This window comes from Anomaloglossus baeobatrachus, chromosome 3 (assembly GCF_048569485.1).
Source record: "Anomaloglossus baeobatrachus isolate aAnoBae1 chromosome 3, aAnoBae1.hap1, whole genome shotgun sequence".
Lineage (NCBI taxonomy): Eukaryota > Metazoa > Chordata > Amphibia > Anura > Aromobatidae > Anomaloglossus > Anomaloglossus baeobatrachus.
In genome coordinates, this window is record NC_134355.1 from 702,647,626 (window position 1) to 702,663,529 (window position 15,904).

The window sequence follows — 15,904 nt, forward strand, 5'->3', positions numbered from 1 at the left end:
TCCGGCTCCGCTCAGCCCTATTCCTCATATTTATAAATGTCCATCAGATGAAGATTTGTACCTTTTATTTACAAGCTTGTGCTTTTCAACACTGTGCAAAGAACTCTGGAGCATCAGTGTATTTATAGCCTTCATTAACATACGGGGTCCGTGTATAACGTTACTAGCTTTTATTATACTCACAAATAGCAGAATTCATGCCTGTATAACAAGTAAAGGCACTTCCGGTCTAAGTCACATCCCTCAGCAGGTGTTTGCTTCTAGAGAAGCTGTCAACTTGGAAAATGCTATTTCTGCTATTTCAGTGTTAATCTGCAGGTAAATAGCATTACATTGCTGTCCGATTGTAAAAAAAATAAACCTTTTACCTTTCTGGAGATTTCCGGTTTTCAGTTACAGGGGCGTGCACAGAGGAGCTTGAGTCACCGCTCACGATACTGAGTGTGCTGGCTGTAAGTACGCCCCGGTACACAGCCGCCTCTGTATTGCATCTGCGTAGATGTCAAAGTGGTGAGGTGTGATGGCTGTAATCGCTCCCTGCACCGACCTCATGACTGAAAGCCAGCAGCACCTGGGAGGAAGTGTCATGCTAGATACGGGGAAGTACCAAGCGAACGACGAAAGGGAAGATGGTGATCCCTGACCAAGCCTACTGCTGAGCCCTGGCTTCCTCAGCACCGTACATAGGTTTCGCACCTATGCGCCGAGCAGGATACCTGGCCCTGGCTGACCCTTAAGTATGCTGTATGTAGGGAGTGGATGGGATGAGCGCTTGGTCAACCCCACCAAGCTCTAAAAAAGACACAGGGATAACAAATAGGGGAAAGTAAACAAATAAGTCATCTACAGATGACACAGGGAGAGGAAATGCAACAACAAAGTTTCTACAGATGTAAGCTGACTGCTTTAACTGAAGACTTGTTAAGGGGATTAGACCTATTACAAGCACAGAGTAAGGAGAAATGGGTGTATATAAAGACACCAAGGGAAGTGCTGATGAAAACCAGCTGAAAGGGTGAGGAACACCGCAGGGTCTTAAAGGGAAAGGGATGAAAACCAAGCAGAGGAGATACATAGGATACCAAATACATCAAGCAGCAATAATAGAATGTGAGGGAGTCAGCTTGCGCAGGCAAACGCTGTGATCTTTGTGAGAAAATACAAGACATTGTATTGTATTAACATTTTGTATAGCTATTTCTTTGTTTGGGATACTATATAAGTTGGTCACATGATGCAAGAAAACAGAAACTCTCAGTACACCACTAACGTGTGTTCTGTATTGATTTCTCCAAGCACTTCGAAAACAAATCTTATTAATTTGGAGTTCCAATGGCATAGAAGGAATGTATTTTGCTCACAAACAGGGGTCCAGGCATACATTATACATCCAGATCATGAGTGAAAAATCGATCTTCTGGGGAAAGTAATGCTAATAGCTGCAGCATAAAGGTAAGAAATTTTAATTCTTTACACTTGCATTACTTTCCGGAGAGTTTCATCTAATTTTAATCTGGGTGAGTTATTTTATATTAAAGAGTCTGGTTCAAGAACTGAGAAAGTTACCTATGCCTTTGTGACCTGTGTGCATGGGATGTGATCAGTGTAATTGTGGATTTAGTATTGTACTGGTCATTGGTTTAGGGTTGGATGGTAACATTGGTGGATTGTATGGATGATGATTAATGCTGAGAGCAGTGTGCTATAGCAGAAAGAAAACCCATATGGTTCCAAATTTCAGACATGAAATTTGATGGGATTCGCCTGACCAAATAGTAAGACATGGGAAAAGACAGAGAGAATTGTCATAGTGAAAGGCAGGAGTCCCCGCTGGTTTTATCTCTCTGAATCTTTTTGGTGTACCTGTTGACCTAGACAGAACAGGGAGTTACAGATTGGCTATAGGTCGCTCTGCTGTTTATAGGTTTGTCAGCAAAAAGATCCTGAAAGAATGTGAAGAAAGTATCTGTTGTATAAATGTTTGATAAACGGACCAGTGCGGTGACCGTGTGCAGCGTGTATCGTACAGACTCCATAATGGAGATTGGGGAGAGATCAAAACCTAAGCTCAGGTTCTAAAATGTTCTGAACATTGATTATTCTAACAAAGAGAAGCCGGAGCAGATGGAGGCAGACCCCACTGCCCCCCACATCTGTAATGTGGGGGCTGAGCAGCCGCAGATGGAGACAGACCCCACTGCCCCCCACATCTGTAATGTGGGGGCTGAGCAGCCACAGATGGAGACAGACCCCACTGCCCCCCACATCTGTAATGTGGGGGCTGAGCAGCCGCAGATGGAGACAGACCCCACTGCCCCCCATATCTGTAATGTGGGGGCTGAGCAGCCGCAGATGGAGACAGACCCCACTGCCCCCCATATCTGTAATGTGGGGGCTGAGCAGCTGCAGATGGAGACAGACCCCACTGCCCCCCATATCTGTAATGTGGGGGCTGAGCAGCCGCAGATGGAGACAGACCCCGCTGCCCCCATATCTGTAATGTGGGGGCTGAGCAGCCGCAGATGGAGACAGACCCCACTGCCCCCCATATCTGTAATGTGGGGGCTGAGCAGCCGCAGATGGAGGCAGACCCCACTGCCCCCCATATCTGTAATGTGGGGGCTGAGCAGCCGCAGATGGAGACAGACCCCACTGCCCCCCATATCTGTAATGTGGGGGCTGAGCAGCCGCAGATGGAGACAGACCCCACTGCCCCCCAGATCTGTAATGTGGGGGCTGAACAGCCGCAGAAGAAACCCTGACTGACTGTTACATGAATAAGAAGGCTGCTCCACAAGTGAATGCACGACCTGCAAGCAGCGCACCGCCATGACAGAGCATGGGTGAGTACACCGCACGTACTCCCATCTCCCTATCCCTTCTACCAACATTTTTAATCCCTGGTTTCTGATCCCCATTGTGACGGGGTATGCAACAGAGCAGTGAGGGACGCCAGGCCAAGGAACAATCCAAAGGGCTTTATTGGAACCACAAAGATAAAGCAGCAAACATAAATATAAATCCTTCAAATCTGCAAGGAGTCCACAACAAAAAACAAAAGATCCAGGGGCACCTCCCGATATTCCAACGCCAGGGAAAATAGGGCAATGGTCCTTATACGAGTTCCTTGAGTCCAACAGGGTGAACAACAAAACACAATCCCACGTGGCCGCGGATCTCCAGTCTGTAACAGTCCATACACACAGACCCCAGGATCCAGCCTCAGCTATAGATCCTAGTCCTTCTCCAGCCGAGATCCAACCAACCTAACATGGATCTCATTGTTCTTCTCTCTTGGGATCAGCCCCTTAGGTGGGCACACCTCCTTCTAGACATCTGATTCATGAATGGACTTTAGACTCCTGGCTCTGTTCTGTTTACCAAGTTGTGGTTGGAGAAGTTCCAAACTGAGAAGAACAAACAATCCCCCAGCAGAGGAGAACAATATATATGCAAACCCCACCAAATCAAGGACAATAGTTACTGCTGAAGCCTGATTGCAATATGATACAGGCTGGGGGGATATAATGTTACAACCAAGGAGAGACAGACTATTAAAACATGAGCACAGGTGGGGGAGGGACACACTGTTACAATCCCTTCCCCTCTCAATTTGTGTACGGACTAGTGACCTCAACAGGTCGCTTGTCAAGTACACGTAAACATGGTGGACCTGACTTAGTACTCCTCTTGCCTGGACAATCCGTCTGCATTTTGGGTGTTGGCTCCAGGTTCTTTAGTGTATGGTGAAGATGTAGGGTTGAATGTTCGGCTCCAGTTTGTATCCTCCTTCCCTTGAACACTGCTTTCTGCATCCACAAATCGGCATTGTATATCTCCCACATCATTGCCTAGGAGAATGTCTGCAGGAAGGCCGCTCATCACACCGCTGATGCATTGTTTTGCCCCAAAGCCATAATCCAGGGTTACACTCGCTCTTGGAATGTATCTTTGAGTACCTCCAGCCAATTCAATGGCAATTCCTGGTCCCTTTTGCATTGCTTCTGGTTGAATTACTCGGGGATCCGCTATGGTGAGAAAAGCCCCAGTGTCACGAAAGCCAACATCTTTTTGGCCATCCAGCACGACCTCCTGTAGATGTTTATGCTGAAGATCATAAGAAAGGGCGGCTGTGGCTCGCACCCCATAGACTCCTGGTAGGGAAGTCAACATATCAGAGTCACTTGGCAAATCATCAGGGCCTGAATCCAGCTCTTCTCCTGCTGAGGGTGTCTGTAGATAATGGACAGGCAAAGGTGGTCTGCAGCTGTTCTGCCTTTGAACACCTGGACAGTGAGCTTGCAGATGCCCAGGATGCCCACAACCATAACATCTGCGCTGCGTCTCACTCCTTCCAGTTTGCCTTCTGGAGAAGTAGGTAGGAGACCTTGGTGACTGATAGGGAGGTGCAGGTGCTGGAGGTGGTTGTCGATTTGGAGGATGACTCCACTGGATAGATGGGCATGTGGCCCGCAGATGCCCGGGATGCCCACAGCTATAACATCTTCGTTCTTCTACTTTCTCTCCTCGTCGCATTCCAGAAAATGTGGTCGAAACAACTGGAGGCACATACACACGGGTATCCACATGAGGTGGTGATCTAGGAGGTTGAGGAACATTGGGCACTGAAGGACAAGGAACCTCTGGTGTTGGGGAGCTGGTCATTGTTGCTCCCTCTGCTAGCAGCTTCTTCCACTGAGGCTTGATAGTGAGCACCTCATCAGCTAGAGCAGCAGCTTGTTCCACTGTCTCTGGTCTCCTCTCACGCACCCATTCCCGGATCTCAGTAGGGCACTTAGCATAAAACTGTTCTTTTAGGATGACCTGGAAAAAGGTCTGCCAAGTTAAGGCCCCCTCTCCCTCCAGCCAGCGATGGCATACTTGTTTCAGTCTGTGGGCATACATTTTGAAACACACTTCCCCATCACAGGCTAATGTACGGAACTGAGTCCTGTAAGTGTCTGGCGTTACAGCATAATGTTCTAGAATAGTCTGTTTTATCTCCCCATACTCACAATTCCACTGAGGGTCCATAGCTCTATAGGCGTCGGCAGCTCCACCCTCCAAGAGGCCCACCAGGTGTCTGACTCGCTCTCTTTCTGGGACTTCCATTAATCGGCACTGATGCTCAAAGTCCTGGAAGAAGCCCTCAATGTCACCTGCAGCTTCATTAAATGGCTTAAAGTCCTTGCGGGACACTCTGGAGAATTCCCGCATAGTGGGTGCTGTGGTTACAGTTTGTCTGGAGCCTCTAGCTGCTTCCACAGCAAGCTGCCTCTCCAGCAATGCCTTCTTCTTAGCTCCGCGAATAGCCTCCCTCTTATCTTCTATGGTGGCCTCATCTCCCAGCAGTGCCATCTCCTTCTCATACCACACAACCCATTGACTTTTTTGGGTATTTACCTCCAGCTCCCGTCTTTCCTCCCTTTGCTGTGGAAATTGTTCCTCGGTGCCATCTTGCAGGCAAGAGTTTTCAAATGCCTCAATTAGTTGCTCCTTAGAGAGTCCTTTGTAACCGACTCCTAATTCACGGGCCTTTGTAGGCTCACCACAGTCCAGTTCCTGTATCCTGAGGTTCTGATTCCAGATGTTAATGGGCCGTTGTCCTCCATTCTTTCTGCTCTGATCCCACCGCTGCCACCAGTTTGTGACGGGGTATGCAACAGAGCAGTGAGGGACGCCAGACCAAGGAACAATCCAAAGGGCTTTATTGGAACCACAAAGATAAAGCAGCAAACATAAATATAAATCCTTCAAATCTGCAAGGAGTCCACAACAAAAAGCAAAAGATCCAGGGGCACCTCCCGATATTCCAACGCCAGGGAAAATAGGGCAATGGTCCTTATATGAGTTCCTTGAGTCCATCAGGGTGAACAACAAAACACAATCCCACGTGGCCGCGGATCTCCAGTCTGTAACAGTCCATACACACAGACCCCAGGATCCAGCCTCAGCTATAGATCCTAGTCCTTCTCCAGTCGAGATCCAACCAACCTAACATGGGTCTCATTGTTCTTCTCTCTTGGGATCAGCCCCTTAGGTGGGCACACCTCCTTCTAGACACCTGATTCATGAATGGACTTTAGACTCCTGGCTCTGTTCTGTTTACCAAGTTGTGGTTGGAGACGTTCCAAACTGAGAAGAACAAACAATCCCCCAGCAGAGGAGAACAATATATATGCAAACCCCACCAAATCAAGGACAATAGTTACTGCTGAAGCCTGATTGCAATATGATACAGGCTGGGGGGATAGAATGTTACAACCAAGGAGAGACAGACTATTAAAACATAAGCACAGGCGGGGGAGGGACACACTGTTACACCCATAGACTTATACGGGGACAGGATTCTGGATCGGAATGATAACAGGGATCCCACGGTCCCGGTTTTCTGCAAGTCTGCCCATCTCTAATTGTGATATAATTATGGATATCCAGGTAGGGAGTTGTGGTGAAGCAGGTAGGAAAGTCCTGAGGATGAGGGGAGCGCACTCCTATATACCCAGAGTTAGTCACAAAAGGGTGGCTTGTGAGAGAATACAAGCCATTTTGTATTCTATAGAAACCATCTTATAACTGAATGATGTCGTAGGTACAGATAACACTGATGGGCGGGAAGCTTCACATTTCTACACACCCCGGCGGCTCTTATTGGTGCAGTTACTTCTTTGTTTGGGATACTATATAAGCTGGTCACATGATGTAACAAAATAAAAACTCTCAGTACACCACTAACGTGTGTGTTGTATTGATTTCTCCAAGCGCTTGTAAAACAAATCGCTTATTAATTTGGAGTTCCAAGGGCATAGGAGGAGTGAATTTCACTCACATCTTCTATAGCTGGACATCACAATACTGTCTGTCACCCGTGACACATCCATGACAATACCCCTCCTTCTATGAGTGGTCTCAGGACACTCAGGACTAGGCTTATCCTGATAGGCAGCATGAAATAATCGGACCAACCTTGTGGCATTCACATCCGATGCTGGGACGCACATCCTGTCCTCCATTCGTAACCCCTCCAGTGCACCAAGTAAAATAGGGAACGACGTAGAAAATGAGAGTCAACAATCTTAGCTATTTCAAGCTCTAAACTGCCATCAACCATGATTGGGACCGGCGGCAATGGAGATGGGTCCAAGGGTATCACATACTTCTTGAACAGACACCTGTGGAATACATTGTGGATCCAAAGAGCCTGAGGTAACTCCAGAAATGCTACTGGGTTAGTGACAGTGATTACTTTAAAGGGACAAATAAACCTAGGCCCCAGCGTCCAGGTAGGAACCTTCAACTTGATATTCCTGCTAGACAACCACACAGTCATAGACAACCACATATAGTCATTCACACTTAGGTCCGGACCTTGCAGGCGTTCTTTTGTCAACCACATGTTTGTATCTGTCTCCCATGAGCTTCAAATTACTCTGAACCCCTTGCCAAACAGAAGAGAGCGATGAGGCAAAACGCTGCTCCTCAGGAGCTCCCGAAGCCCCTCTACCACTAAAGGCACCAAATTGCGGATGAAAACCGTATGCACCAAGTTAACCTGCCAGAAGACTCCTGATGACAAATATTTATAGCAAATTCAGCCAATGGTAAGATGGCCAGTCCTCCTGGATCTCACAGACAAAACACTTGGGCTTGGTCTCACCAACTGACTGAGTGTGGAACGCAGAAGAGAAGGAAAACCGCACCCCCAATTCAGCACAAAACGCTTTACAAAACTAGGAAATAAACTGGGTTCCCCGATCGGAGACCTCCTCAGAAGGAACCTCGTGACGCTTCACCAATGCATCGATGAACACCTGAGCCAGAGTCTTAACATTCGGCAGTGCTGTAATACGATGAAATGTACCCTCTATCTGAACCTATACACATTATCTATCTATATATAGAGATTCGCCCGGGTTAATAACTGCAGTTAACAAAATAGAATGTATTAACAAAAATGTATTCTGCACACAAACACCACAAAACACATAGATAGAAATGTAATTATAATGTCTGTCTCCCCCTCTGTATATATCTCTCTGTCTCTCTCTCTCTTTCCCTGTCTGTCTCTTTCTCCGTCTATCTCTTTCCCTGTCTGTCTATCTATCTCTGTCTCTTTCCCCGTCTGTCTCTTTCCCTCTCTTTCCCTGTCTGTTTCTGTCTCTTTGTCTGTGTCTATCTCTTACCCTGTCTATGTCTGTTTCTTTCCCTGTCTGTGTCTGCCTCTTTCCCTGGCTGTATTGTGACACGCCAACATTCCATATAAGGGCGTGGCTGCGCATTCTTTTGAAGTTCTGGCTGCACTGTGGCTCCCAGCTCCATTCGCTTTAATGGAGGCAGGTTTTTTGGTGAATAACTGTAAAGCGCGGGGTTAAAATTTCCCCTCAAAACATAGCCTATGATGCTCTCGGGGTCCAGACGTGTGAGTGTGCAAAGTTTTGTGGCTGTAGCTGCGACGGTGCGGATGCCAATCCCGGACATATACATATACACACACACACACACACACACACACACACATACATTCACCTTTATATATTAGATATGTAGATACCTCTACAACTAGCCCTGATGAGCCTTAGAGATCCCTACCTATCAATAGTTAAGTACCTTGAATTTTTCATATCTCTGGTGTTAGGTGCTTTACTCTGTAGGGTCATCTTAGGGTCGCTTTTGGGCTTCCCGACAGTAAATGAGGGCGCCCAAAACAATTAGGTCAGTCATGGCGAACCTTTTACAGGCCGAGTGCCCAAACTGTAGCCCTAAACCCATTTTTTTTCCCGAAGTGCCAACCAATCCTATTATGTAAATAATTGATTGTAACCTTACCTTTGCAGTCTTCTCTTCTCTCCAGCAGGGGACATCACGCTCATGCTTACCACATATTGAAGCTGAGCCTCTGCCCTTTCCAGACACAGCAGTTGGATTGATCCCTCTGGAAAAAATTGCAGCATATTAGACACAAGGGATTTTAGCCTGGAAAGCAATAAGATGTCACCCTGTAATCCACATCTACATTTCAAAGTCTGAACACCCTGAAATCCCATAAAGACGTACGGGTTGCTCCCCTCCCCCTTCATTGTTTTGTTATGTCCCCCTTCCTGGGCCACTTCCTGGTAAACATGTCCCCCATCCGGATATATATTTCCTACATTCTGGTATATTTGTCCCCATCATGGCCCCATCCTGGTAAATATTCCTCATCCTGGTAAATGTACCCCATCCTGGTAAATGTACCCCATCCAGGCATGTACCTCATTCCTGGTAAATGTACCTCATCCAGAAATGTTCCCTTATCCTGGTAAATGTACCCCATCCTGGAAAAATATACCCCATCCTGATAAATGTCACCCTTCCTGCTAAATGTTCCCCATCCTGGCATGTTCATGTACCCCCATCCTTTCATGTTTCCCCCCATCCCGGTAAATGTACCCCATCCTGGCATGTTCCCCTTCCTGCTAAATGTACCCCATCCTGGCATGTTTCCCCCCATCCTTGCAGTCATGTTTCCCCCCATCCTTGCAGTCATGTTTCCCCCCATCCTTGCAGTCATGTTTCCCCCCATCTTTGCACGTTTCTCTTCATCCTTGCAGCCATGTTTCCCCCCATCCTTGCAGTCATGTTTCCCCCCATCCTTGCAGCCATGTTTCCCCCCATCCTTGCAGCCATGTTTCCCCCCATCCTTGCAGTCATGTTTCCCCCCATCCTTGCAGCCATGTTTCCCCCCATCCTTGCAGCCATGTTTCCCCCCATCCTTGCAGCCATGTTTCCCCCCATCCTTGCAGTCATGTTTCCCCCCATCCTTGCAGCCATGTTTCATGCATCCTTGCAGCCATGTTTCATGCATCCTTGCAGCCATGTTTCCCCCCATCCTTGCAGCCATGTTTCCCCCCATCCTTGCAGCCATGTTTCCCCCCATCCTTGCAGCCATGTTTCCCCCCATCCTTGCAGCCATGTTTCCCCCCATCCTTGCAGTCATGTTTCCCCCCATCCTTGCAGCCATGTTTCATGCATCCTTGCAGCCATGTTTCATGCATCCTTGCAGCCATGTTTGCCCCCGTGCTCTCTGTATGCCCCCGTGCTCTCTGTATGTCCCCGTGCTCTCTGTATGCCCCCGTGCTCTCTGTATGCCCCCGTGCTCTCTGTATGCCCCCGTGCTCTCTGTATGCCCCCGTGCTCTCTGTATGCCCCCGTGCTCTCTGTATGCCCCCGTGCTCTCTGTATGCCCCCGTGCTCTCTGTATGCCCCCGTGCTCTCTGTATGCCCCCGTGCTCTCTGTATGCCCCCGTGCTCTCTGTATGCCCCCGTGCTCTCTGTATGCCCCCGTGCTCTCTGTATGCCCCCGTGCTCTCTGTATGCCCCCGTGCTCTCTGTATGCCCCCGTGCTCTCTGTATGCCCCCGTGCTCTCTGTATGCCCCCGTGCTCTCTGTATGCCCCCGTGCTCTGTATGTTTGCCCCATGCGCTGGGTTTGCCCCGTGCTCTGTATGTTTGCCCCCGTGTGCTGGGTTTGCCCCGTGTTCTTTGTCCCCATCCTGGCACAGCCGCACACAGCTTGAAAATAAAAAAAACAAACAAACAAAAAAAAAAAAACAACCTCACCTTGCAGCCCCTGCTCCTCCGCTGCGCACCGCACTCAGTCAGTTCAGAAAGATCCCGCGCACCCACAGGACGCCGGCGCCGCCTACTGACACCCCTCCGTCTCCTAGACAACAGGCCTGCGGGTGAAAAACGCAGTAAAACACAGGAAAGGATTGACATGTCAATTTTTTTTTAGCTCAAAAACGCAGCTAAAAAAAAAAAAAAAAAAAAAAAAAAGTCGTGTGCGGACAGCAAAAATGAAAAGTTACAGACTTTGCTGGGGAAGCTAAGTCGTGCAGTTTTAAACCCAAAAACGGACCCCAGTGCGCACATAGCCTAACAGTGTCATACCCTCCATTGATAGCTGGGGACCTCTAGGGCTCATCAGGGCTGGCTGTAGAGGTGTCATATATAGATATATATATTCCTGTTGATGAAAGTGGTATCACCCCTCTGAATTCTGAAACGTGACATTACAGGGTTGGACTCTCTTGATTGAGAATAATGGCTAATTTCCTAGCCTGTAGTATTCACACCTTGTACATAATATTGTCCGTGTCAGTTTAATGTAGCTGGTTCTTTTGCCAGGACGACCCCCGGACCTATTTAGGTACCTTACTATATTTACACGACTCTTACTTATATGTGCGTCTGTTTTGGGGGCTCTCATTTTAGATATATTTATTAAAAGTTATTAACGGGATTTTCTGATATGTTGAGGTTGTTTCGTCCTCTCGAGCCTCCGACACCCCCCTCCAGGTCGGGGCATAAGGCTGAGTCGACCCCCCCCTCCTGCACAATGGGGACGGGGTTCACATGATGACTACCACCAGGGAAGCTCCGGGATAAAGCATCTGCCGTGATATTTTTAACCCTTGGATGGTAAGCCACAGTAAAATTAAACCTAGTAAAAAATAAAGGTCATCTCGTCTGCCGGGGGATGAGAGGTTTGGCAGACTCGAGATTTGGCAGGTTTTGATGGTCTGTGATTACGGTAATGTGATGGACTGCCTCCTCTAGCCAATGACGCCATTCCTCGAAAGCTAACTTAATCATGAAGAGTTCTCAATTGCCAACTTCAGTTTTCCTAAGACAATTTCTTGGAAAAGAAAGTGCATGGAAGCCATTTATCAGAAGACAGACCTTGTGACATCACAGCCCCCACCCCCACCTCTGATGCATCAACCTTTACAACAGGGGTTCCCAACCTGTGGTTCACTAGCCACATATGGCTCGCCTGCTCCTGACATGTGGCTCGCCTGCTCCTGACATGTGGCTCGCCTGCTCCTGACATGTGGCTCGCCTGCTCCTGACACGTGGCTCGCCTTCTCCTGACACGTGGCTCGCCTGCTCCTGACACGTGGCTCGCCTGCTCCTGACATGTGGCTCGCCTGCTCCTGACATGTGACTCGCCTGCTCCTGACATGTGGCTCGCCTGCTCCTGACATGTGGCTCGCCTGCTCCTGACACGTGGCTCACCTTCTCCTGACACGTGGCTCGCCTTCTCCTGACACGTGGCTCGCCTTCTCCTGACACGTGGCTCGCCTGCTCCTGACACGTGGCTCGCCTGCTCCTGACATGTGGCTCGCCTGCTCCTGACATGTGGCTCGCCTGCTCCTGACATGTGGCTCGCCTGCTCCTGACACGTGGCTCGCCTGCTCCTGACACGTGGCTCGCCTGCTCCTGACACGTGGCTCGCCTGCTCCTGACACGTGGCTCGCCTTCTCCTGACACGTGGCTCGCCTGCTCCTGACACGTGGCTCGCCTGCTCCTGACATGTGGCTCGCCTGCTCCTGACATGTGACTCGCCTGCTCCTGACATGTGGCTCGCCTGCTCCTGACACGTGGCTCGCCTGCTCCTGACACGTGGCTCGCCTTCTCCTGACACGTGGCTCGCCTTCTCCTGACACGTGGCTCGCCTGCTCCTGACATGTGGCTCGCCTGCTCCTGACACGTGGCTCGCCTGCTCCTGACACGTGGCTCGCCTGCTCCTGACACGTGGCTCGCCTGCTCCTGACACGTGGCTCGCCTGCTCCTGACACGTGGCTCGCCTGCTCCTGACACGTGGCTCGCCTGCTCCTGACACGTGGCTCGCCTGCTCCTGACATGTGGCTCGCCTGCTCCTGACATGTAGCTCGCCTGCTCCTGACATGTGGCTCGCTGTCGGTCAACGGAGAGAAGATAGTGGAATTGTTTGTTAGGCTAGTTTCACACTTGCGTTGGGCGAATTCCGCTGGGTCCGTTGCTGCGTCGTTTTGACGCATCCGTTATTTTTGTGGTGTCAACGGATGCAATGGATCCGTTATTTCACAGTAATCTGTTAGCTGATTCCTGTGAAATAACGGACCGCTGCATCCGTTTGGTGTCCGTCTAACGGAATCCGTCGGCTCTGTTTTTTTTCCTTTTTTTTCTGTAGTGGGTCGCTACATCTGCGGTCACCACCGCTCTCCTGAGTAGTTTGCACACCGCGCAGCATTACCTTCACTTGCACACACTGCACAGCTGACACAGCAGGCCCAGGAGGCAGCGCACTGTTCTGTGCAATCCTGAGCCCGGCGTCCATGCTGCTGAGGAGAGCGGTGGTTGCGGTGACTGCAGCTCCCTCCTTCGTGATCAAAAGTATTTGTGCCTCTCAGCTGTAAATACATTTGAACAGTGAATTGCCGGCATTAGGGCCTCAATTTCCATCAGCGTGATGAGATCAGCACCTTGCTGACATCATCACACTGCTGCGGGCAGAGGTAAGGGCTCCATGGAGGAGCCGAAGAGGCAAGGTTTAATCAATGTGGATCAGTGAGGAGGAGATTAGGGCACATAATGGGGCACTGTTTGAAAGGGCCACAGCTTTGTAAGAGGCAGTGTGGGGGGGGGGGGGGGAGTACTTTATTCAGAGGGGCAGTGTGTGTGAGGGGTATATTTTACAAAATTGCAGGGTGAGGGGGAATATTTTGGAGAAAGGCAGTGTGGGGGGATATTTTGAAGAGGTGCGGTGTAGGGGGGATATTATGGAGGGGGCAATATAGGGGGGATATTTTGCAGAGGGGCAGTGTAATGGGATATTAAGGACAGTGGCAGCATGGGAAAATATTATGGAGCGGGGCAGTGTGGGGGGATATTTTGAAGAGGTTCAGTGTAGGGGGGATATTATGGGATATTTTGTAGAGGGGCAGAGTGGTGGGATATTAAGGACAGTGGCAGCATGGGGGAATAATAGGAGTGGAGCAGTGTAGGGGGGATATTATGGAAAGGGACAATATAGAGGGGATATTTTGCAGAGGGGCAGTGTGGTGGGATATTAAGGAGAGTCGCAGCATGGGGGAATATAATGGAGTGGGGCAGTGTAGGGGGGATATTTTGCAGAGGGGCAGTGTATGGAGAATATTATGGAGAGGGGCAATATAGAGGGGATATTTTGCAGAGGGGCAGTGTGGTGGGATATTAAGGAGAGTCGCAGCATGGGGGAATATAATGGAGTGGGGCAGTGTAGGGGGGATATTTTGCAGAGGGGCAGTGTATGGAGAATATTATGGAAAGGGGCAATATAGAGGGGATATTTTGCAGAGGGGCAGTGTGGTGGGATATTAAGGAGAGTCGCAGCATGGGGGAATATAATGGAGTGGGGCAGTGTAGGGGGGATAGATTAAGAGGGGCAGTGTATGGAGAATATTATGGAGAGGGGCAATATACAGGGGATATTTTGCAGAGGGGCAGTGTGGTGGGATATTAAGGAGAGTCGCAGCATGGGGGAATATAATGGAGTGGGGCAGTGTAGGGGGGATAGATTAAGAGGGGCAGTGTATGGAGAATATTATGGAGAGGGGCAATATACAGGGGATATTTTGCAGAGGGGCAGTGTGGTGGGATATTAAGAAGAGTGGCAGCATGGGGGATATTTTAAAGAGGGGCAGTGTGGAGAGATATTATGAATAAGGGCAGTGTGTGTGTGGTTGGAGATATCTCGTGAAGGAAGCACAGCAGTTCTTTATTCAGGGGCACAGCATGAGAGATATTTATATTTATGGGGCAGTATAATGATACTTTTATTTGTAAAGGTGCTGTGTAGGGAAGTGCTGCTGAAGAATAAAGAGAGACGTCTTCAGAGACAAGCGGTGGGCACAAAACCTCATCATGGCGTCTGTACTATGGGGAGACAAAAAGGACAGGAACGACTCAGATCAGAGAAGATGTCACCTATAAGGTACCTGGATGTAATGATTATTTGTGATATTGCTGCGTCTTATCAGTATTGTGGTTCCTGTATAGTCCTCAGTCTGTTAATTATTGATATAAACTCCCATCATCTCCTCACCATTGCTAAGGACAAACTGGGAGTTGTAGGTTCATGCAAAACAAATTTGAACATGTGGCTAAGCATGGTGATTTCTTCATGTACTGACGGTGGTTTTTACGCTGCATTTATGTGCTGACTGTTGTTGTGGTGTGGCATTCATGTGCTGATGGTGGTTCTGGCGCTGCATTCATGTGCTGGTGGTGGTTTTGAAGCTGCATTCATGTGCTGATGGTGTCTGTGGTGCTGCATTCATGTGCTGGTGGTGGTTTTGAAGCTGCATTCATGTGCTGATGGTGTCTGTGGTGCTGCATTCATGTGCTGATGGTGTCTGTGGTGCTGCATTCATGTGCTGATGGTGTCTGTGGTGCTGCATTCATGTGCTGATGGTGTCTGTGGTGCTGCATTCATGTGCTGATGGTGTCTGTGGTGCTGCATTCATGTGCTGATGGTGTCTGTGGTGCTGCATTCATGTGCTGATGGTGTCTGTGGTGCTGCATTCATGTGCTGATGGTATCTGTGGTGCTGCATTCATGTGCTGATGGTGTCTGTGGTGCTGCATTCATGTGCTGATGGTGTCTGTGGTGCTGCATTCATGTGCTGATGGTGTCTGTGGTACTGCATTCATGTGCTGATGGTGTCTGTGGTACTGCATTCATGTGCTGATGGTGTCTGTGGTGCTGCATTCATGTGCTGATGGTGTCTGTGGTGCTGCATTCATGTGCTGATGGTGTCTGTGGTGCTGCATTCATGTGCTGATGGTGGTTGTGGCACTGCATTCATGACCTGATGCTGGCTCGGGTGCTGTATTCATGTGCTGATGAACATCTGTAAGACTGCATGCGTATGGTTCTCACTAGTTACAATCCAAATTTTGAAAGACTGGCAGAACACATGCAATGTCATATTTCACACTGAGTTATGAAGTTGCACATTTTCAAGCTTCACTGCATTGCTGAAGTTCTACACATTCGTTTCCAGTTGTTTCCTCTACAGCTAAACTGGCTTTATCTGCGTCTTCATCTCTACAATGTGGCTC

General features: G+C 49.0%; 2 protein-coding genes across 2 annotated transcripts in view; both read right to left on the bottom strand.

The window, feature by feature from the left end:
* Positions 1-15,904, bottom strand: part of LOC142297119 (uncharacterized) — a 210,761-nt gene that overhangs the window by 52,914 nt on the left and 141,943 nt on the right. The window contains exon 8 of the mRNA XM_075341387.1: positions 10,828-10,849. Within this exon, the coding sequence (XP_075197502.1) occupies positions 10,828-10,849 (22 nt within the window). The remainder of the gene's footprint in view (positions 1-10,827; positions 10,850-15,904) is intronic.
* The window catches only part of LOC142297117 (uncharacterized), a 66,705-nt gene that overhangs the window by 43,639 nt on the left and 7,162 nt on the right, over positions 1-15,904 (bottom strand). The window contains exons 2-3 of the mRNA XM_075341385.1: positions 10,599-10,714; positions 8,827-8,932 (exon numbers count right to left, since the gene is read on the bottom strand). The gene's annotated coding sequence lies outside the window, so the exon portion shown is untranslated. The remainder of the gene's footprint in view (positions 1-8,826; positions 8,933-10,598; positions 10,715-15,904) is intronic.